The sequence below is a fragment of the Trifolium pratense genome, linkage group LG2 (assembly GCF_020283565.1).
Source record: "Trifolium pratense cultivar HEN17-A07 linkage group LG2, ARS_RC_1.1, whole genome shotgun sequence".
NCBI classification, from domain to species: domain Eukaryota; kingdom Viridiplantae; phylum Streptophyta; class Magnoliopsida; order Fabales; family Fabaceae; genus Trifolium; species Trifolium pratense.
Genome location: NC_060060.1, coordinates 60,258,493 through 60,279,054, shown reverse-complemented (window position 1 = coordinate 60,279,054; position 20,562 = coordinate 60,258,493). Strand labels below are relative to the sequence as shown.

The window sequence follows — 20,562 nt, the reverse complement described above, 5'->3', positions numbered from 1 at the left end:
AAAACACCAAGCGCCGCGGATCACCCCCAATATTTTATTTATAACATTGACAGTTTAATTAATTGATGCTTTTTGTGATAGATGCAATTTGGGTTCTTTACACAAGATTGTTATTTTAAGTTTGGATCAATGTAGTGAAAATATATCATTTGACTTCTTAATATTTGAAGTATGTAAAGCTTTGTTCTCACTAGAGCTTCTATTATGTTTCAGTACACCAAAATAATTGCATATTGCTTGAGAACAAAGTCAAGAGTAATTTATAAACACCGATCACAATTCTAAACGTCTTTTACGAATGACAAAATCTTGAAGTGTTTTGCACAAGACCCCAAAGAGAACAATACTACATAAATAATGTGGATTGATATCATAACACCAAAATGGTGTGGCTTTTAACATAAAAAGTTAATAAAATACAAAATCTAAAGTTATTACTTTTAACTTTAGGTTTAAAGCAACTTACTGTATACACATAAAAAAGTTGAGCCTAAGACTTTGTTTGCAAGTTAACTTTTGAGAGTTTTGGAGCCGAAGGTTTTTGAGAACTTATATATAGTTAACATTTTAAAATAATTGAAAAAAAAAGTGATAAATGATCATATAATATTTCAATTAAATGCAAAACCCAATTAAGAAGTGATCTCCATAATGGCTGAAACGATGTCCCCTTTGTTATTCTTGAGAGCTTGGAAAGCTTCGATCCTAGACACTCCTGCTTGTGTCATGACCAAATCAATGTCGTAGGGCTCCACGCCAGTTTCACAGACCTCCATAATGGCTAAAACAATGTCCCCTTTGCTATTCATGAGAGCTTTGACAGCTTCGATCTTAGACACTCCTGCTTGTGTCATGACTAAATCAATGTTGCGGGGCTCCACGCCAGTTTCATCTTCCTCCTCCTCTTCCTCCTCCCCTTCCTCTTCCTCATCCTCATCCTCATCCTCATCCTCATCCTCATCCTCCTCCTCCTCTTCCTCCTCCTCAGGCTGTGCTACACCAGCTATTGCACCTTGATCTTGTTTTTCCATTACAGATTCCATATCTGGCATCCTGAACTGCTGAGCAGCTTGAGTTTGCAACTGGGATCTCACTGAAAAGTAGTAGTTGAATATAGTTAAAATATTACAATGACCATCTACAGAAAGATCCCCAAACATTATACTAGTAATAATAAGAGTGAACTCAGTGGGAGGAAAAAGTGTAATCAAAGACAACAGAAGTGGTCATCCTTCTTTCTAATTAATGTACTGTCGATTTAGTGAATAATAAGATCGCCTTTCAATTTCAGGTTTGAGCAAGGCATTCAATGACTAACAGGATACTTTCAATTGCAGGTTTGGCAAGACATTCACATTCACATTCACCTTTAGCACCTAGACACTAACTTGAAAAATTAATAGGAAATTGAAGGGGTCCAATACAACAGTCATATGGTTAAAACTTAAGTAGTCAATGTTTGGGACTACCGGCTGCGACTACTAGCATAGGATATAGTAGATTGAAAACTTGTTGTTTTTCCATGTATTTTGTGTTTAAGTAGTTAATTTAGAGATACATTAATGCAAAGCAGTCAAATGTTTTATTGACTTTTGCCAACATAAACATTACTACTCATTTGAGGGCATTAAAAACATAAACCACCATAGAATCTTGGTGTTGCATAGGTTACCTTTAATTCATGTTTTTTTTTTGTTTTGCCCTGCTAATTACTACTATATGCAGAGACAAGCAATGCATCTGACTAAGACACATCTGACTAAGACACAGACACATCAACACCGATAATAATTATATATATACTACTATGTCCCAAAATATAAGGGAAAATTGGTCAAAGAAAGTTGATGTATTTGGTTAAAAATTTGGACTAGATACATCAACTTTAGTTGACCAATTTTCCCTTATATTTTGAGACGGAGGGGGTATATATATATCGACATAATTCAATGGAATTGTAATCGTGAGTGTTGCCGTCAGACACTGGCGCGTATCCAATTCCTAGACATGCTTAATCTGATGAGTGTTACATATATTTGTGAACATAATGCTTTACTTTAACACAAAACAACAATAATCCAATAACTAATAACTAACTATCCATGATAGGTGCTAACTGATTTTAGGTTAAACTCAGAAAAAAGAAAAGGTAGTTAAATAAAGTACCTAGACAGTCTTCGTAGTTGTCATTATCAGTATCATCATGGTTCACGTTCTCAACAGCTGGAGCATAGCCCTTTCTTGTTTTAACAACCTTAACGAACCTGGCAGAGTCGTCGTTTACGTAGCACCATGAAGACAAAGGAGTTTCGTCTTCATCATCGTCAGAATTACTGTCAGAAACATCATAAAAGTTATAGTCAGAATCATCATCCTTCTCGTTGCTCGGTACTAGTTCCGTTGTAGCTGGTTTTTTCGTTTCGAAAAAGTCCAGTGGATCCCACCATGGCACCTTCCTCCTTGGTTTGCTCTTAATCGATTCCATATTTCCAAGCTCTTTCTTGTTATTTTGGGTCATTGGAATCCTAGTTTTTACTTTGTGGAATGAACTAACATTGAATAAATAGTGGATCGTTTGTTTTGCTTGACTGAGAAAACAAGATTTGATGAATCAAACAATTTTTTATTTTTTTTATATAATTCAAAAAATATAAAATATTAATTACAATTCAAAAAATATAAATTGAACGATATTTTATAACAAATTTTTTAATATTTTAATTTAAATAAATTTTTATATAATGAATGATGTAAAATTTGGAATATTAACAAATTAGTAAAATGAAATTGGTAATAGAGAAATTAGTAAATTTTAAAGTAATCAATTTTATTTATTATTATAAAAGTAGATTTACTATATTTAACTTTTTTAATAAATAAATAAATATACATTCCTTGTACCAAAATATATATTCCAGATTTATTTAATTATTTTACCAATATCTAGCACATCATCTCGTAACAAAACGGCCGCTGCCGCGCCAGCGCGTCATATTAGCATTCGTTAGTCAAAACTTAAGGGTCTGTTTGGTGCACAGGATAAGAGACAAGATAGGATAACTGTATCATATCCTGTCTTAATCCAGTGTTGGTGACACAGCAGGATATGATAAGTTAATCCTGAAGCTTATCCTATCCTGTCTCTCTAGTTAAAATTTTTATCCTGAATTTGAGCTGGGTTACCAACATGATAGGATAAGAGAAAAAAAATTATTGATTTATTCTATAAAATATATTTTAAAATAAAAAATGAAAATTAATAAAATATAAATAATAAAATAATTTGATCGTAAATTAATAATAAAATAATTAATTTTTAAATATAAAAAAATGTGATTTTCTCACAAGGGCAATTTTGTAATTTACATAATCTAAAAAATCGAAATTCTACTAAAATTACAATATTTTAAAGTAAAATAATTATTAAAAAATTCTACTTAATTTAAATTTTATAACAAATTAAATATAATTATTTTGCGATGGTAATTTTATTATTTACGTATGAGATATATCATATATTTATTTAGCTTATCTAACATATATATATCATTGAGTTTTTTTTTTAAAGTAATATATCATTGAGTTATTTATTTGATCATGATTCATATAAAAAATTAAGCTTGATTATTTTCTCATGATTTTTATTTAAAATTATATAAAGGTATTTGATTACTTAATTATATTTTTTATTTATAAAATTCAAAGTATTACAAAATAATATTAAAAAAATAAAAATTCTTTTACAAGGGTAATTTTGTCATTTAAATATGTTATACATGTTATCATATTATTACGAGGAAGTATGTATTAAAAACATTATATAATAATTATCATGTTTGCTATCATGTGTGCACCAAACACAGGATAGAATAACTTAGGATAACTGTTATCCTGCTGATATCATATCATATCCTGTTTTATATCCTATCATGTCACTATCTTATCCTGCGCACCAAACTGGCCCTAATAGTAGTGACTATTTTTTAAAATAAATTTTTTTAAGGGTACCATCATTCAAAGAAATTAGGCATATTTGGTCTATTAAGTTTATTTTAGGTTTAAAAAATAAAAAGTTTATTTTTGGTCTCTATGGCTTCTTAAAAAAAAAAGTTTATTTTAGGTTTAAATTTGATCTCTCATGTTTAAAAAGTTTAGAATTGGTCCTTATGTTACTAATGTCAACATTAGTTGATCATTTTCGTTAATTTTTGCGTTAATTTTATTTAACTTTCCGTTAAATTTTAAGTTAATATCGTTTAAAACATCCACACGGGACCCTCTTAAGTTGTCCACGTGTGAAAATTTGTTTGTCATGACTCATGTGAACGATTTAAGCAAAATTTTGATTAAAATGACTAACTTGAAATTTTTTAAACTTAAAGGACCAAATTAAAACATAAAATAAATATAAAGTACCACTACCACATATGCAATTAAGCAAAAAATTATTTTGGAAACTAAAACAAAACTTTGAATATTTATAAGCACCAATAACTATTTAACCCAAAAATAAAATACCAAAACCACTAAACATTACTTTTCATTTGAAATGCAGAAAAACAAGCTGAAAAGCAATACCAAATGGACATGGACCCCAACAAGTGACAAATTCTTAACGAGGGGACAAGTTTTTGGGCAGAACATATTAAGGGGGGTGTATTGGATTAGGATTTCATAGGATTTTAAAAGACTTTTTTATGATAAAAAAATCTTGTGGTATTCAATCAAGACTTTTAGAAAAGTTAAATAAATCTTGTGGTATTCAATTAAGACAATTAAGATTTTTTTTTCAGGGCAACAAAATCTGTTGGTATTCAATTGAGATTTCTTACCACTTTTAAAATGTTTATTGGTATTCAAAAGTCTATGGATTTTGATGGATTCTTATTTGCAATGGATTTTGATGGACTTTTTAGTTGAAAATACACACAAAACACTCCTCCAACAATCTCACCCAAACCCATGAGACTTTTTATAATATTTCAAGACTTTTTTTTTCCTATCTACAGAATAGAACATTATCAATATTCTGATTTTCTTTTCACCATCAACTCCCGTTCAATCTCTTTCAAATTTCTTCATGGTGATTTCTTTTGAATGACAATGGACATGCATACAAGTGTACTCAATATTGTTTATATATATTATTGCCCATCGATTTTAATTTTTTCAATTCATTGTTGTTTTCTTTCTTATACATTATGAATCTATGATCGATTTTAATTTTTTCAATTTATTATTGTTTTTTTTCTTTCTTTCTTTCTTTCTTTCTTTCTTATATATTATGAATCTATGATCCATTCAAAATTTTTTTTTCCCTGTATCTCCAAATCAAAGGAAGGGATGTACTTGTTTTTTTCACGTTAATTATCATTCAACTGGTTTTTTTCACGTTAATTTTTTTTTTTCATTCATTTCTTTTTCTTTTTCACCAAGAATGGAAAGTTTTTTTCAATATTAAAAATTCATAAAGTCAATTGAAATCTTAAAAATCTGTATTATAAAATCCATTAAAGTCTTTTAAAATCCAAATTGGAAAATCCTGATTGTAAAAAAGTCTTTTAAAAAGTCTTAAAAGTCTATACAATCCTATAAAATCTTTTAAAATCTTCAAGATTTTTTTTGTTAAAATTGTCCGTCAAAATCCTAATCCAATACACCCCCCTAAGTACAATAATCAATACTAGAAAGACATTGTCGTGTATGATTTATCTCAAAATCTCTCTATAAAGTTAAAATTGTGTGTAACAGGTCTTCAATTTACACTTGTAAGTACAAAATTGTACTAGTAGTATAGGAATGCCATGTTTTTATACTTCTGAACTAAGATGAATACTAATGATGAAGGAGCATGCTTATTTGAGTAAATACAACAACAATCAAGCTTTTTGCCATAAGATGAGATTGGGCAAATGGTACAATCAATACTAGAAAGGCATGTCGTGGACTGAACTACATTCTCTATCTAGCCAAGTAAATTGCAGATGAATTTGAAGCATTGATAAGAAATGACACATTTTCTCTTGTGTCTGTCACGGCAAGACAAAATATTGTTGGATGCAAATGGTTGTTTTGCATAAAGAGAAACATTGATGGCTTCATTGGTCAATATAAGGCAAGTACGTCTTGTTACACAAAGGGTTGACATAGACTTCAAAGAGACAGTTGTCCCAGTTGTTCGGCACAAACGATCAAGATTAACCTTACATTTGCTATCTCAAAACTACATATGTCACTACTCCAGTTTTTTATATAAACAAAAAGGTACATTCGGTTTAAATATTTACCAAATACATGTACTTTTTGCTTATATTAAAAACCAGAGAAGGGAGTTCCACTTATCAATTTACATTAGGTAAGTGCCACTAATTATTTTTGTTTACACGGCGTGACATACCGTCCAATGCTAAAAACTGTCTTTCTCATTAAAGGGGGTCACCGATAGCATATTACGCGTAGTTTCCCAAAGGTCGTGTGCTAATTTGGCGTTTCGTGAAAGTGCTGAAGAATTTATAGTTCTACCTTTCCCCCCAAAGAAGTAAGCTCCTGATGTTCCCTGCAAAAAATGTGAGCTTATTAACATTTTGAACTCAATGGCTCCGGGTTAATTCATAAGACCAATGATTGAGGATAACTATTTGCTTAGATCAACTATTCAAAACAATGGTGATAGTGAGATTGAAGTTATAAGCCAAAGTGCCTAGGTTCTGCTGAAGATGTGAAAATTGAAGACTCCAGATGTTAGGGAAGGTTTAAGGGGATTGGTACCCCTAATGTTTTGTATTTTTTATGCAGTCTAGAAGATAAATGGAGAAAACAAAAGGATGGTAGAGGGTATATTGGAAATTCATTTATAAGAAACGGGGTAATCAATATAAGATGACTTTTTTATGCCTCCAATTAGTTCTGATAATCATTACTTAGGTGGAAATGAGGAGAAGTCAGCTTAGATGGTTTGGTCATGTACAATACAAAGAAAATATAAATTTCGCCGCAAGATAAATTAGGGAAAGACTATAACCAGACTGAAAATGAATGTAACCTGAACAAAAGGTTTAATTAGGAACTCACCAAAAAAATAAGGTTAAGTAGAATTTAGAAATCATTTCCTGTTCAAATTATATATTTTTCTACCTGGAAAAGGTGTATAATTGTTTTTTAATATTTTACACTTTTACAGTTTTAGTCATATAGCAGAACATATTTTAGTAGTTCAGGAGTAACAAGGAAGAAAGCATATATATTTTTTGAACATATATATTAGTTTCCTATTTTATGATAAATTTAATTTCATGATTGTTTCTCAGAGCTACTTTCAATCATTTTACCTGAATGTGTTGATTTGTGTGTGCAATCTTAATATGTTATGTAAATAATTGACCAACATGCTGTTTCCTAGGGTTAGTTTAAGATGAATGACCAACACAGAAGGACAAGGCATTAGATATTGCATCAGGTGAAACCTTTAGACATCAGTACAGCTTATTAGTCATTTTGGTCATTGAATATGTTTTCAGGCAGTCAATTTGGTCCTCAATGAATTATCGACGCAGAAGGAGACCTTTGGTCATTTTGAAACATCAATGCATGCAATAAGAATGTAAAATGTTATTAACAAAGACCACTAAAAGAGTACTCACAGGTGGAGCAAGAGCAGCATCGATAATTGCCTCTTTCCCGCTCTCAGGAGATTGCAATAGGCGTAGGCGTTTCAGTACAAAGAATGCCAACCAAGATAGGCTTGCTGGAAAATCTCGCATAATGTTTGTTTCTACAACTCCAGGATCTGCAACACTGATGCATAACAACACAGAAAAAGAATATTATAGTGGAGTGAACCCATGGTTATTAACCAGAAATAGAATAAAGGTTTATCTACAAAACATGTTGCATCTCTCTCTTTTCATTGCGACTTTTATTTTCCCGCCTGATTTTTATTCATTTTTATTCCCCTTATAACACTATCTCAAACCCAAATTCACTCTTATTGGTGCTATTTATGCAACCACTTGGTCAAACCCAACCACAAGTGCACAAGTGACTGAAGTGAGTTTTCATAAGACTCTAGCTGCTCCCGCGTAAACATTTTTCTATTATGAGATTTATATGGGTTTGGCATGCGATTGGTAGCCAAGAAATTTTGTACATATTGGCATATACATTTGCCAAAAAACAAGTGCCCATGAGGTTGTGCAGAAAAGAGATTTGGGAAACAAAATGTTGTAGGAAATTCATGCAAGCAATCAGACAAACATATTCGAGCAACAAAGATGACAGTAATACATTAATTGGTTAACCTATACAGAAACAAATATTCAATCTTTATACAAACACATGGCACTTGGAAACAAGATAGCAAAAGGAAATAAAAGTTGATTAAGTAAACATACTTGACAAATATCTGATGAGATTTACCCATTTGGCAAAGCTGTCGGTGGAGCTCAAATGAGAAGAGAAGTAAGCATACTTCAACAAAATTACACGCTAGTTAGGAATTAGGACTAAAGAAACAATGTAATCTGTATATGTTCATCCAGAATATGCAGCTTACTTTTTGAATACTCATATATCTGAGCATATGGATATCGTTTTGAACTTAAAAATCTCTTCCCAGATACAGTTACCTCATCAACCTGCATATCAGTAACTGAAGAAAAGAGCTTGAGAAGGTTCTATAGGAGCGCTATTGTAGTGAAATCTGATAAGCATTTATGGATGACAGTAAAACTGAAAGAGTAGGATCACCGAACAATAATATAAATAAAAAAATGAGAACTAAAATTATTATCCTACCAGCTCGGTGAGTAAAGGATGCTACATTCACAATTTTGGAAGATACAGGACTGCTTTCAAGAAGTGGTAACAGAAGCTTGGTCAAAACAAACGCACTGATATAATTTGTGCCGATCATCCTGGGATAAAGAGTGGAAAATGTTGGTGGATTTAAAAGTGACTGCTAATTTTGAAACTAAACATTAGACAAACATGGAGCAAATATAAAACAGATAAACAATACTTTATCAAAGGCTCCCATAAAAAATGCATCCAAAGTGCATACAAACACTTGTATCTGTGATGTTTATCAATTTTCTGTTCCACAAAACATGCAAATCAACACTGTCTCAATATTTTTGACATTTAACAAAGTAGAATGTTAAGGAGCCCCCTAAGGGCATTGGTTAAGAAACCAAAAGAAAACTTTGTATAAAAAGTGGTGTAATTATTACATTGACAAAAGTAATGACTTATATTTTCAAGATAAAATTTCCTTTTATGGATTTCTTAACCGAAGGAGAATGCTAATTAGTGCCCTAAGGGCATTGGTTAGCAAGATCCTTTAACAAATACCTATTACCATATCCCCAAAGCTTAAGTAAATTATTAACAGTAGGAAAGTAATATTATTTGCAATTGCAAGTGTGTGACCTATGCACCTTATGCTGTGTTATGCATGGCAAGCATGCACATGGAAGTTCCAATGATAAAGATAGAATTTTGTTAACACTAGCAGGGGAGATTAGAAAAGAGTAATTACTGATCGAAGCCCTCAGCTGTGGCTCTAGGAGATGTAGCAAGTATTCCAGCATTGTTTATTAGTATTTGTATCGAGCAGTGCAAATCGGAATCCAAAAGCCACTTCCGCAGAGATTTTTTGAATTTTATAATCGACTCAATCGATGAAAGGTCAGCCTGAAAAGCTTTGAGTCGAGCATCCCCATGCCAACCTTTGATCTTTGTTATGGTCTATCAAACAATGTGAAGAACACTGGTTAGATATTTACGAGGCATGGACTCATCACTACCATAATGCTAATAATTAATGTAGAAAAATACCTCTGACAACAATTGCTCCGATCTTCCAACTGCATAATCCACAATTGGAATCTTAGGTATATATTGGCTCAAACAGACAAACTAGAAGAAAAAGACGACAAATGCTAGCTAGCAACACATATTTTCATATAGTGTTTTGAACACTAGTTATTAGTGGAACCAGAGTGGATTTCACTTAGTATTAAACGGTGTATAGAAAATATTGTATTGTTAATATATCAAAGAAGCCCGTTTAGTTTCTGTGTTTCCTATTTTTCATTTCAACTAATAAACATAATACCATATATATCCAATATTTCTCCTACCATTTTCTTATGCAATTTTTGAAAACAAATTCAACATTTTAAAAAATAAAATAAAATGAAAATGTCAAAACAGGCTTTGACTAATGTGCACAAGATAATCTTGCATCATGCAAGTTTATTTTTTACCATTGGTACTGTTGAGATTGCCTTGGAAAATGAATGCAGAAAATCAGAACAGTTTTTGGTCTTTCTCCCTGGTGCCTGCGCCATGCGCAGAGGGAGGCTGCGCCATGCGCAATTGGTTGTTGAAAAGGTTGGGAATCACTCTGGTGTCTGCGCCATGCGCAGGTATGGCTGCGCCATGCGCAGATGGATCTTGGAGTTGGTAGATCTTTGCTGTAGGCTGCGCCATGCGCAGCAATCCTTGCGCCATTCGCAGCTGCGCAGCCATATATATACTCTGTTTCGTTTTCTGCAGTTTTAAGTGGAATTTTTAGGTCTTTTCAACATCAATCAAGCTAGGGTTCAAAAGGGGTTCTTTTGGGTACACTCTAGGGATTGGGAACTTATCTATTCCATCTTGTAATCATTATCATTGAATCTCTTGGTCACGGGAAGAGATTCGGGAAAAGGGTAGAATTTAGGAGAACTCTAAATTCTTGCAACTCTTGTATTGGATCTTTGTAATCAAGAAGAACAAGTTTGATAGTGGAACGGAGAGCTGCTCTCTCCCCCAGACTAGGTCATTTTGGACCGAACTGGGTAAACAATTATTCGTGTTTTTATGGCTTTTATTTCACTGTGTTTATTGCTTATTCCATAAGTTAGTTTTGGTTGCTTAATCGTTTTGCTCCACACACTTGAGTATATTATTGGTGTGGTTTCTGGTTCGAATTCACAACAGGTACAATAAGTCCCATCTTATCTCATTTGATCCAATGATGGAAACTAACTTGTGCATGACGCAAGACTTATGACATTTGTGCGCAATAGAACTAGCTGTCAAAACATTGTTACCGTTTTCATTGTTCTAAAAATACATTCTCCTCCCTACCCTAACCACAATTATTCATAACACGTTTTTCATCTCCATAACTATTTAAAGTGAACACAAATTCTTTTTAAAAAAAAAAGTAAAAATGTTTTTAGAAAGTAAACATGTACAATACTATGCGTATGACAGAATCACGGTGATCCACCACGTGATTTTACATAAACTACAGAGTGTAGCTTTTGGAAAATTACGGTGATTCTGACATAGCAATCATGACACCAAACATAAGATATTTTATTTTGTTATTTGTAGCATGATCAACAAAAAATGGGAAAAACAATAAAAAGAATAAGAAATTACCAATGACAACAACATAACCTTCCTTGGAAAGCTTGCATGCAGTTGCTAATCCAAGACCAGATGTAGCCTGCAAAATAAATTAATAAATAAATAAACCACAAATTGATATTATTCTCATCATAATCAAAACAGCCATAGAGAGATTGAGTGAGACTTCTTACACCGGTGATGACACAAACAGGTCTATTAGGAAAAGTGGAAGGTGAAGACCTTGGATACGGTACAATTTTCTGAGAAAATAGCGAATCCTTTAACAATTGAAAGTGTGAATATGCAACAGAAAATGTCCATAGCAACGCCATTCTCCAGAATTCAATCGAACAAATGAAAAATATTGCTCTCCATAAATCCTTTATCAAATCAATCACTCGCCATAGCAACGCCATTTCTAGAGAGAGAGAGAGAAAGAGAGAGGGGGAGGGAGAATTCGTTTTTAATGTTCAGCTTCAGTTCATGATGGCAGTTACAGGGAGAAAGAAGGAAATTTCGGAAAATGTGACACTTCGCTTCTATACGGTGGAATATCAATGGATTGGGCCTGATTATGGGCTAAGGCCCAACTTTCATGTTTTACTATTAGCACCTCCTATTTTAATAGATGTAATAATTGAGGGAAAGTGGGACCCGCGCCAGAGTGGACTTTCTTCTCTTTCTCTCTGGCTATGACCATGTCTCAGCAGCAGTATTCAACCGAAACGCAACGAAACGCAAACTCTCTCTCTTTCTCCGTCGCTATATTTTCTGTAAATAACCTCTTTCCTCCACCGGTTTCCACGAACCTTCTCTTCCACTTCAATTCACGTCTCCACAGTTTTCATCACTAATCATATCTATGCTGTTTCTTTTCATACTTCACTTATTACCTATGGTACTTTTCTCCTTCTCTTTCTTTTTTCATCTTTCTTTGTTGTTGTTGTTGTTGATTGTTTATATTAATTAATCTAATCTTTGTTTTAATACTGTTTTTTACATCCAATAAATAAACCAGGCATAATAATTTCATTCATGAATATCAATGATAGTATATTGTTAGTTTTCCGTAATTATTGCTAAATTACACATTAATCATCCGTATTATTACGGTGTGTACTTGTTTTTTGTGCGCTGACTAGTTTTCGGATAATAACTGTGCTTTTGGATTTCCTATTTATGGTTGAATTTATTTAGTTTTACCCTATTTTATTGATTATTATTAATTATTATTAATGTTAATACTTGGGTTGACTAATTCTTAGTCTTGTTGTAGGTTATGATAAATTCAATTGAAGTTGAAGGAGAAGCTTGCTGATTTATTAACAAGACACGGATTCATTGTGTTGTGGTCTTGCTTTTGAACTGTATCACAATTATGACTTTTCAGCAAGATAAATTTGTTAGGTTAGTTTAGTGCTACCTACCTTTATTTACTACTATCTATAATACTTACTATATTTAATTTCATTATTTAGAAATAATTTAGTTGTCGATGGAGGCAAGTATTTTAGTGCTTTCCATTGACTATTTCAACGTCGCTTTATAAGTTTGAGCAAATCACTAGATTAGTCTCTGACTTTGTAGGACACTTTCAAATAGGCCCCTGAGACTATGAGTGTTCCAAAAAGGTCTCTGATTCTATTAAACTCACAAATTGATCGATATATTTAACAACTTACATGAATTTCGTCCCTAAGTTTATCCACTTACCATCAATTTAGTCCCTAACACATTCTTTGAAGGATTAATATGAGTAAAATTTAACAAAGTCGTGGGACCTTTTTGAAATATTCATAAAATCATGGACCTATTTGAGAGCATCGTACAAAGTCAGGGTCTGATTTTGTGGTTTACCCTTAGAAGTTTTATTGCCTAATCAGCATTTTGGCGTCTGAATGTATTTCATCGAATGGTTTATCATGGACTGAGATTATGTTTGTTATTTATACCATGTTCAGATTTCAGGACTGGAGTTCAGAGGTTAATTCTCCTGGAATTCATGTAACGCAGTCAGGGAGAATTAGAACTACACTAAAAACAGTTTCCAGGAAGTTTCAAAGGGGGTTTGAATCTAGTTCTGAGAGGATAAAGGGATTTGCAAAACCATTCAAATCTTTTTCCCATCACAGTTTACTTACTAGATGTTTTAGTTCTACAAAGAAAATCCTCGATCCGCAGGGTCCTTTTCTTCAAAAGTGGAACAAAATATTTGTGTTATCGTGTCTTATTGCTGTATCAATTGATCCTCTGTTCTTCTATATCCCTGTGATTGACGATGACAAGAAATGTCTTTCAAGGGACAGAAAAATGGAAACTACGGCAACAGTTTTAAGGTCTTTCTCCGACATTTTTTATATTATCCATATAATTTTCCAATTTCGTACGGGATTCATTGCTCCTTCATCTCGAGTATTTGGAAGAGGTGTTTTGGTTGAAGATTCTTGGGCAATAGCAAAGAGATATATGTCTTCATACTTCTTAATTGACATTCTTGCCGTTCTTCCCCTCCCGCAGGTGCATTAATTTTTTTTAGTTACTGCATTGAATTCCATTATCATAACATGTAAGCAAACCCATCATGTAATGTAAATATGTAATTAGTGAATAAGCTCAGCCCTCCATGTTTAATTTCCCTAGTGTTTTAGGTGCATAATTGAGAAGTTTGCATGATTGGGTTCATTTTGTAAGCTTATGTTTACTCAAAACTTGCTCTTACATTGATAGGTGGTGATTCTATTTATCATTCCGAAGCTGAGAGGCTCAGAATCACTGAACACGAAAAACTTGCTGAAATTTAGTGTCTTCTTCCAATATGTGCCACGGTTTATACGAATAGTTCCACTATACAAAGAAGTTACAAGGACCTCTGGCATTCTCACTGAAACAGCATGGGCTGGAGCTGCATTCAATCTCTTTCTTTACATGCTTGCAAGTCATGTATGTTTATGCCATTTTTGGGTTTCCTTCCTTTTTTATAAAAATAAATAAATAAAATGGTTATAAATTTTAAGTGTCTCTGATGTATTGTGGTTTTATTTTATCTACTACACTAAATTTCATTTCTCCTGAACACTAGATTAAACAAGCAAATTTTGTTAGCCACAGATATTTGCCCTTGTGCACTGGTGATTATGTGGACACCTCTGGGTTATGATCCTAACTGTGCAATTTACATGACCGAGATGTGCATTACCTTTCTTAAATTCTACAAAGCTATAAGATGTGGATTGGGAGGGGGAAGGGTTCTCATGTTTTAGTTATGTGCAAAATTGATATTTCAGACCTTTCCTTTCCACCTGATAATGATATGATCTTGTGATGAATTAATTTTCATTTCTTTTCTTAGTCATGTCTAATAAGCTGAATAAATTTTCTCACACCCACTTTCTATCTCCTAATTAGAATGTTGCTGAAGGTCACCATTACTTTTTTTTTTCTTTTTCAAATTCTCGGATCCACATCTTTTTATGTTGGTTCCCGAAGTAGCATATTTAAATCGTACATAATTGTTGTCTTTTTAATAAAAGTGCTCTTATATTAATGAAAATTAAAAATAAAAATGACATGATCTAACTTTTAAAAAACAAAATTAATGAAAATTCAAAATTATATCAGCTGCACATCTTTCTAATTGCTGATTTACTTGTTCGTAGGTTCTTGGTGCCTTTTGGTACTTGTTTTCTATAGAAAGAGAAACCACGTGCTGGCAAAAAGCATGTCGGAAAAATACTACCTGTCTAAAAGCAAATTTGTATTGTGATGATCATCATGGGTCAGGCGCAATTACAACATACCTGAATGCTTCATGCCCAATACAGAGTCCAAATACAACACTCTTTAATTTTGGAATTTTCCTTGATGCACTTCAATCTGGAGTTGTGGGGTCAACAGACTTCCCGCAGAAATTTTTTTATTGCTTTTGGTGGGGTCTAAAGAATTTGAGGTTTGCTTCATCAACTTTTTTTTAGTATATGCTATTTTTTTTTAGATTATGAAGTAATCATATGCTGCAATGTGTTTATGATGTTTGTGGCCACTTTACTAATTAAAATTACCATGATTTGGTGAAAAATGGCTTAAGTTTTGGACATAGTTAATGCCTCACTGAAGTGGGGAAATTGGGGGTCTGCTTGTCAAGTGTCAATTTCGGAGTTGTATACGTTCATGTTAAGAGGGGCATTTGTTTCTATCAGGAATGATGTTCTCGGGAATACTATAATCCAATTGTTTTCCCCAAGTACAATTTGCAAATATTTTTGCTAAGTACATAATTTTTTCAAATTTTATTTACTTCAAAAATTGAAAAAAAGAAATAGTGATGTGGTGGAAACTAGAAACAAGACATTATAGATCTCAACAATAATAAATCTAAGGTTGGCATTGATACAATAAAAATGGTCCTAAGGTTGCAGACAATCTATTGGTGACAGAGAAACATTGGGCACCTCTGGACTGGAGTTGGAGGATATGACACAACAAGCTCAAATGTTGTAGCTATCAATCATTCTAAATATAATATATATATAAAAACAATTATTCAGTCTCAACTGTTGTGTTTGAAAATAACTTCTATTCCTCTTGGAAAGTCACCTTAATTGCGGTGTTCCTCAAGCTGCCTTAATCGCATCAACTTTTGACTGCCTTCATAACTTCGTTGCCTCCTTACATCCACCTTATGATGGATGTGAGTTGGCTGGGAGGTGTTTAGTCCAACGTCACATACAGATATAGCTTGAGCAGTGTATACCAGCCTTGCATAGATAGATCTAATGTTTAACCACTTGCATAAGTCCAAATTCTAAGATGGTATTAAATCTTTGCATAGATAGCTCTAATGTTTAGCCACTTGCATTGTCACACTCCATTCCCATAGCATGGGCATAAGCGCGTGTTTGAAAATTGGTTTAATTGCAGTATGCCCCTAGCCGCCTTAATTACAACTTCTAACATTGTTGTTTTGTTGAGTGTGAGGGTGTGTGCTTATTTTGACATCACCTACAGATATGGCTTAAGTAGTGCATGTGAGGGTATGTGTTTAATCCAAGTTGGTTATAGATATGGCTTAAGTAGTGTTATGAGGCTTGAGCAGTTTTCACCTTACAAGCTAGTTTTGTGGGGTTGAATTAGGCCTCCAACCCAAATTCTAAGAATTCTCATGGAAATATATGATTTCACTCTTTAACATAGAAAGAAAAGTAAGGATAACATGAGTAAATTTTTTTGCATGTTGTGAAACAAACCACCCATAGTATTTTTAAATGTTGATTTTGAGTATATTTACCAAGTTACTATCTAACATTCTTTGAATATACCTCCGCCCTCTTTTGGGGGATCCTTTTTATTGCAGTTCTCTTGGTCAGAATCTGGCAACAAGTACCTTTGTTTGGGAAATCTGCTTTGCAATTTTCATTTCCATTGCTGGTTTGGTATTATTTGCATTCCTCATTGGAAATATGCAGGTTGGTACTAAATATCTCTATGTATAATGTCTTTTAATCAGACACCCATACTGGCTAGTACTATTTATTGATTTTGGCATAAATTGGTTACCAATACCATTATTATATTTTCCCCCTGAGATCTGTCCCTTTTTGTTAATGATTACTGGTTTTATGTCTTTCTTCTGGTGACAATTTTGTTCAATGCTATTTGATTGGATTTTCCCTTTGGTTGACTTTCTCACGATTAAGAACATATTTTTGGAACTAGAGCACTTACTACAGTTACGGTGGGAATGTTCAGTACTGATTTTTTATGTACTTATTGGGGAGAGTCCTGCCCAAGGGTTAGTGAGACCTAAAACAAACTTTGAGAGAAGTTGGGCCTTTCTGACATCATGCGTGGTCTTTTTGCTCCATACTCCCTCCTATCTCTATTCTAAGCAAAAAACCACTTTTTAGGTAAAATGAACCTAAAAAGTGGTTTTTTGCTTATAATAGTGACCGGGGGGAGTAAATATCAGTATGTGCTTTTAGGTTTGACCTTTTTGTTAGTATATGTGGCCGATTTTGTTTTTTAAAAAAAACTAATCGGACAAATTGTTTTGCTAGTGTGCCTAAAGTTAGGGCTTTAATTGCCCCATCCTTGGGTTGGTCCTCTTATTGGGGAGTGGATAAACAGCTCTTGTGGAACTGTTTTCTGGGGCTGTCCTAGGGAAGTAGTGTTTGTTGTAGTAATAATAGAGTTTTTTTTCGTGGCTTCTAAGGAAAATGCATGCATTATGTTTTTAAAAGTGATGTTGATTACCATGCCTTGGCAAGTGTGCTTGGAATACGGTGAACCACGTAAATCCATGTTTATTAAGTTATTGTAATTCTCTGTATGTGGGTGTGATGCATACATGCAAACATATGTTTCTAATGCTCTTCCTATATTTTTTTCCCTATCATCTTTTAAATACAATCTTCTTTTTCATTTGTTTTGACATTTTTGCTTGAAAAATAGTTTGACACATGAACCATTCTATTATGAGATTATTTTTTTCAGCGATTTAATCCGTTATACTTTATTTTTCTTTCAAAACAGACATATTTGCAATCAACAACTACGAGGTTGGAAGAGATGAGAGTGAAAAGGAGAGACGCAGAACAGTGGATGTCTCATCGACTGCTCCCTGATAGCTTGAGAGAAAGAATCAGACGACATGAGCAGTACAAATGGCAAGAAACCAGAGGAGTTGATGAAGACAATTTGATCCGCAATCTTCCCAAGGATTTAAGAAGAGACATTAAGCGTCATCTCTGCTTGGCTTTGCTGATGAGGGTGAGATTCTCCATCATTCCTTTTTCTTTGTTAAATTATGCCTATACAGGAGTTCTTTTACTTGTTCAATGATCTTTGTTTCTTTTTTAGGTTTTTTCATTCTGGAAAGTTCTTTATCTATCTGTGATTTATAGTGGTTGTGAATATTTTTTCTGAATATCTCTGTCCGTATAATGCCTAACAGGTCCCTCAAAATGAACAAATAAATGAAAAAGAAGCTTGTATTTAAATACAATTTTCTTTAAAAATACAATCTTCTTTTTCATTTATTTATTCTTCCTATCATCTTTTTCATTTATTTTGTTTGGTGGTGGAGCTATATATATATGCACGAAACTAACAAATATTGGTTTGTATGCACAAAATTATTAAATTCTGGATTTCTGCTTCTAGAACATGCAGAATAAATAAATATACAGGTGCCGTAGCAAATTTTTATATGCAGTTCTTTTTGTTGCTCTCCAATGTCATTTGTTTGAACACATTCTGTATATGCATTTGAACTCTCTTGAATTAGTGCTAATCATGCTTTTCACCGGTAGTCATAAAGTTTTTCTCTTCTATTGTAATTGAATTGCTATGAGAGGTGATAAACATAGTAATGTTGAATTTATTCTAAAATTAGCTTGTGCGTGTATGGCATGCTTCCTGGTGAAGAATCATCGGCATTCAAAATATCATTGGTTTAAGAAAATCCTTGAAAAATAAACCAATCACCGTTGCTATTGGAAGCTTTGAAGCTATAGTTGATTTTCCATATAATATTAATAACATTTTTTTTTAATCTTTATTGTTACTTTCAGGTGCCAATATTTGAGAAAATGGATGAGCAGCTTTTGGATGCAGTATGTGACTGTCTCAAACCAGTACTTTACACGAAAGAAAGCTGCATCGTCCGCGAAGGCGATCCTGTTGATGAGATGCTCTTCATAATGCGTGGCAAACTATTGACTGTGACAACTAACGGTGGAAGAACAGGTTTCTTTAACTCTGAATACCTCAAGGCTGGTGACTTCTGTGGAGAAGAGCTTCTCACATGGGCATTAGATCCCCGTTCTTCATCCAACCTTCCCATCTCAACCAGGACCGTCCAAACTCTTTCAGAAGTTGAAGCCTTTGCTCTAAAAGCTGAAGATTTGAAGTTTGTTGCATCTCAATTCCGGCGCCTTCACAGTAAGCAGCTTCGCCACACTTTCAGGTTTTACTCGCAACAATGGCGTACATGGGCTGCATGTTTCATACAAGCAGCATGGAGGCGCTATTGTAAAAAGAAGCTTGAAGAGTCTCTAAGGGAAGAGGAGAATAGGTTGCAAGATGCATTGGCCAAGGAAGGTGGTAGCTCACCTAGCCTAGGCGCTACAATATATGCTTCAAGATTTGCTGCTAATGTGCTTCGAGCTATACGTAGAAATGGCACAAGGAAGACTAGGGTGCCCGAGAGACTACCTCCCATGATGCTCCAGAAGCCTGCTGAACCAGATTTTACTGCTGAAGAGCAATAGTGTAATCAATGGACATGGATGACTTTTGCTGTAAGAAAAGAAAAGATGTGACATAACTGAGAAAAATTAAAATGAAATTATGATAGGAAAGCCAGCCAAGTATCATTTATTTTATTTCTTCTATTTTTTGAGTTAGTATAAAATATAGAATGTGTATACAAATATTGATTATGAAGCTGTATATATACGATTGTTGCTAAAATGCTTTTCATTCATGAATGGAACCAGTGCGAAATAAATATTTTTTTTACGGTGTTTTTGCGCTTTGTGATGGTTGATGGTGATGATATTTCTTGAGCAAAAACGGATTAACTGTGTTTGGATTTTGAAGAAACAACACGGGATGGAAGATGAGTGCATGTTTGATACAGTGTTTTTGACAAACCAACCATGGTATCAAACACAGCCACAAATTATAGCTTTAAAAAATCACAGTTGTTTTACATGGAACTTGAGAAGAATGTTGACCCGGCAGCCGTATATCTAAAGCAAATGTCATAGAATAACGGTGCCGTACAAGTGAAGGAATTGGAGAAACCTTAATCTTCATTTTTAGATAATTTTTCTTTTGACAAAATCTTCATTTTTACATTTGAATTCCAATAAAATGAATCATATAATTACAGTCATTTTCAAATGAAAGCTATGTGTTGAAATAACATAAGGTTGTTGATGAAACATATTACATACTAGTCATTTTCATTTAGAATTGTCGATGAAAGCTATGTTGAAATTACATAGGGTTATTGAAGTTGTTTCAAAACTAAAAAAAATATAGTTTAAGACTACCATGATTACCTACATATCCACCGTAATACCAAGCATACACTTAATTAACCGATCCGGATCCTCGGCAGCAACAACAATACCTGCTGCTTAATCTGGACCATTT

The 20,562-nt window shown here is 33.4% G+C and overlaps 3 protein-coding genes across 5 annotated transcripts; 1 reads left to right on the top strand and 2 right to left on the bottom strand.

The window, feature by feature from the left end:
- Window positions 1–370: 370 nt before the first annotated feature.
- On the bottom strand, window positions 371–2,536 carry LOC123909294 (nascent polypeptide-associated complex subunit alpha-like protein 5). The gene is made up of 2 exons (XM_045960114.1): window positions 2,167–2,536; window positions 371–1,093 (listed from the first exon to the last, which is right to left on the bottom strand). The coding sequence occupies exons 1-2, from the start codon at window positions 2,516–2,518 to the stop codon at window positions 633–635; spliced, it is 813 nt and encodes a 270-aa protein (XP_045816070.1). The 5' UTR covers window positions 2,519–2,536; the 3' UTR covers window positions 371–632.
- A 3,534-nt stretch (window positions 2,537–6,070) lies between these two features.
- Window positions 6,071–11,932, bottom strand: LOC123909291 (dehydrogenase/reductase SDR family member on chromosome X homolog). 2 transcript variants are annotated; one of them, XM_045960109.1, is made up of 9 exons: window positions 11,595–11,923; window positions 11,434–11,500; window positions 9,835–9,863; window positions 9,536–9,744; window positions 8,794–8,912; window positions 8,552–8,647; window positions 8,391–8,466; window positions 7,641–7,794; window positions 6,071–6,556 (listed from the first exon to the last, which is right to left on the bottom strand). In XM_045960109.1, the coding sequence occupies exons 1-9, from the start codon at window positions 11,817–11,819 to the stop codon at window positions 6,407–6,409; spliced, it is 1,125 nt and encodes a 374-aa protein (XP_045816065.1). In that variant the 5' UTR covers window positions 11,820–11,923; the 3' UTR covers window positions 6,071–6,406. The 2 variants fall into 2 exon arrangements, with proteins under 2 accessions (XP_045816065.1, XP_045816066.1); XM_045960110.1 differs by lacking the exon at window positions 6,071–6,556 and adding an exon at window positions 6,695–7,089 and having other exon boundaries at window positions 7,551–7,794; window positions 11,595–11,932.
- Window positions 11,933–12,057: 125 nt separating this feature from the next.
- Window positions 12,058–19,920, top strand: LOC123909289 (cyclic nucleotide-gated ion channel 1-like). Of its 2 annotated transcripts, none has more exons than XM_045960105.1 (8): window positions 12,058–12,301; window positions 12,680–12,810; window positions 13,365–13,920; window positions 14,131–14,343; window positions 15,060–15,349; window positions 16,754–16,865; window positions 17,932–18,168; window positions 18,972–19,920. In XM_045960105.1, the coding sequence occupies exons 2-8, from the start codon at window positions 12,782–12,784 to the stop codon at window positions 19,668–19,670; spliced, it is 2,136 nt and encodes a 711-aa protein (XP_045816061.1). In that variant the 5' UTR covers window positions 12,058–12,301; window positions 12,680–12,781; the 3' UTR covers window positions 19,671–19,920. The 2 variants fall into 2 exon arrangements, with proteins under 2 accessions (XP_045816061.1, XP_045816062.1); XM_045960106.1 differs by having other exon boundaries at window positions 12,089–12,301; window positions 12,669–12,810.
- The last annotated feature ends 642 nt before the right edge of the window (window positions 19,921–20,562 follow it).

What these genes read in the sequence shown, in the direction of transcription:
- LOC123909294 (XM_045960114.1), bottom strand. Translation starts at nt 2,518, where the DNA reads ATGACCCAAAATAACAAGAAAGAGCTTGGAAATATGGAATCGATTAAG. An exon ending in CAACTACGAAGACTGTCTAG is followed by an intron (nt 1,094 to 2,166) that starts GTACTTTATTTA and finishes ACTACTTTTCAG; the next exon opens with TGAGATCCCAGTTGCAAACT.
- LOC123909289 (XM_045960105.1), top strand. Translation starts at nt 12,782, where the DNA reads ATGACTTTTCAGCAAGATAAATTTGTTAG. An exon ending in TCCTCATTGGAAATATGCAG is followed by an intron (nt 16,866 to 17,931) that starts GTTGGTACTAAA and finishes CTTTCAAAACAG; the next exon opens with ACATATTTGCAATCAACAAC. An exon ending in GCTTGGCTTTGCTGATGAGG is followed by an intron (nt 18,169 to 18,971) that starts GTGAGATTCTCC and finishes TGTTACTTTCAG; the next exon opens with GTGCCAATATTTGAGAAAAT.
- LOC123909291 (XM_045960109.1), bottom strand. Translation starts at nt 11,819, where the DNA reads ATGGCGTTGCTATGGCGAGTGATTGATTTGATAAAGGATTTATGGAGA. An exon ending in ATCCTTTACTCACCGAGCTG is followed by an intron (nt 8,648 to 8,793) that starts GTAGGATAATAA and finishes TCTTTTCTTCAG; the next exon opens with TTACTGATATGCAGGTTGAT. An exon ending in ATGCTGCTCTTGCTCCACCT is followed by an intron (nt 6,557 to 7,640) that starts GTGAGTACTCTT and finishes CATTTTTTGCAG; the next exon opens with GGAACATCAGGAGCTTACTT.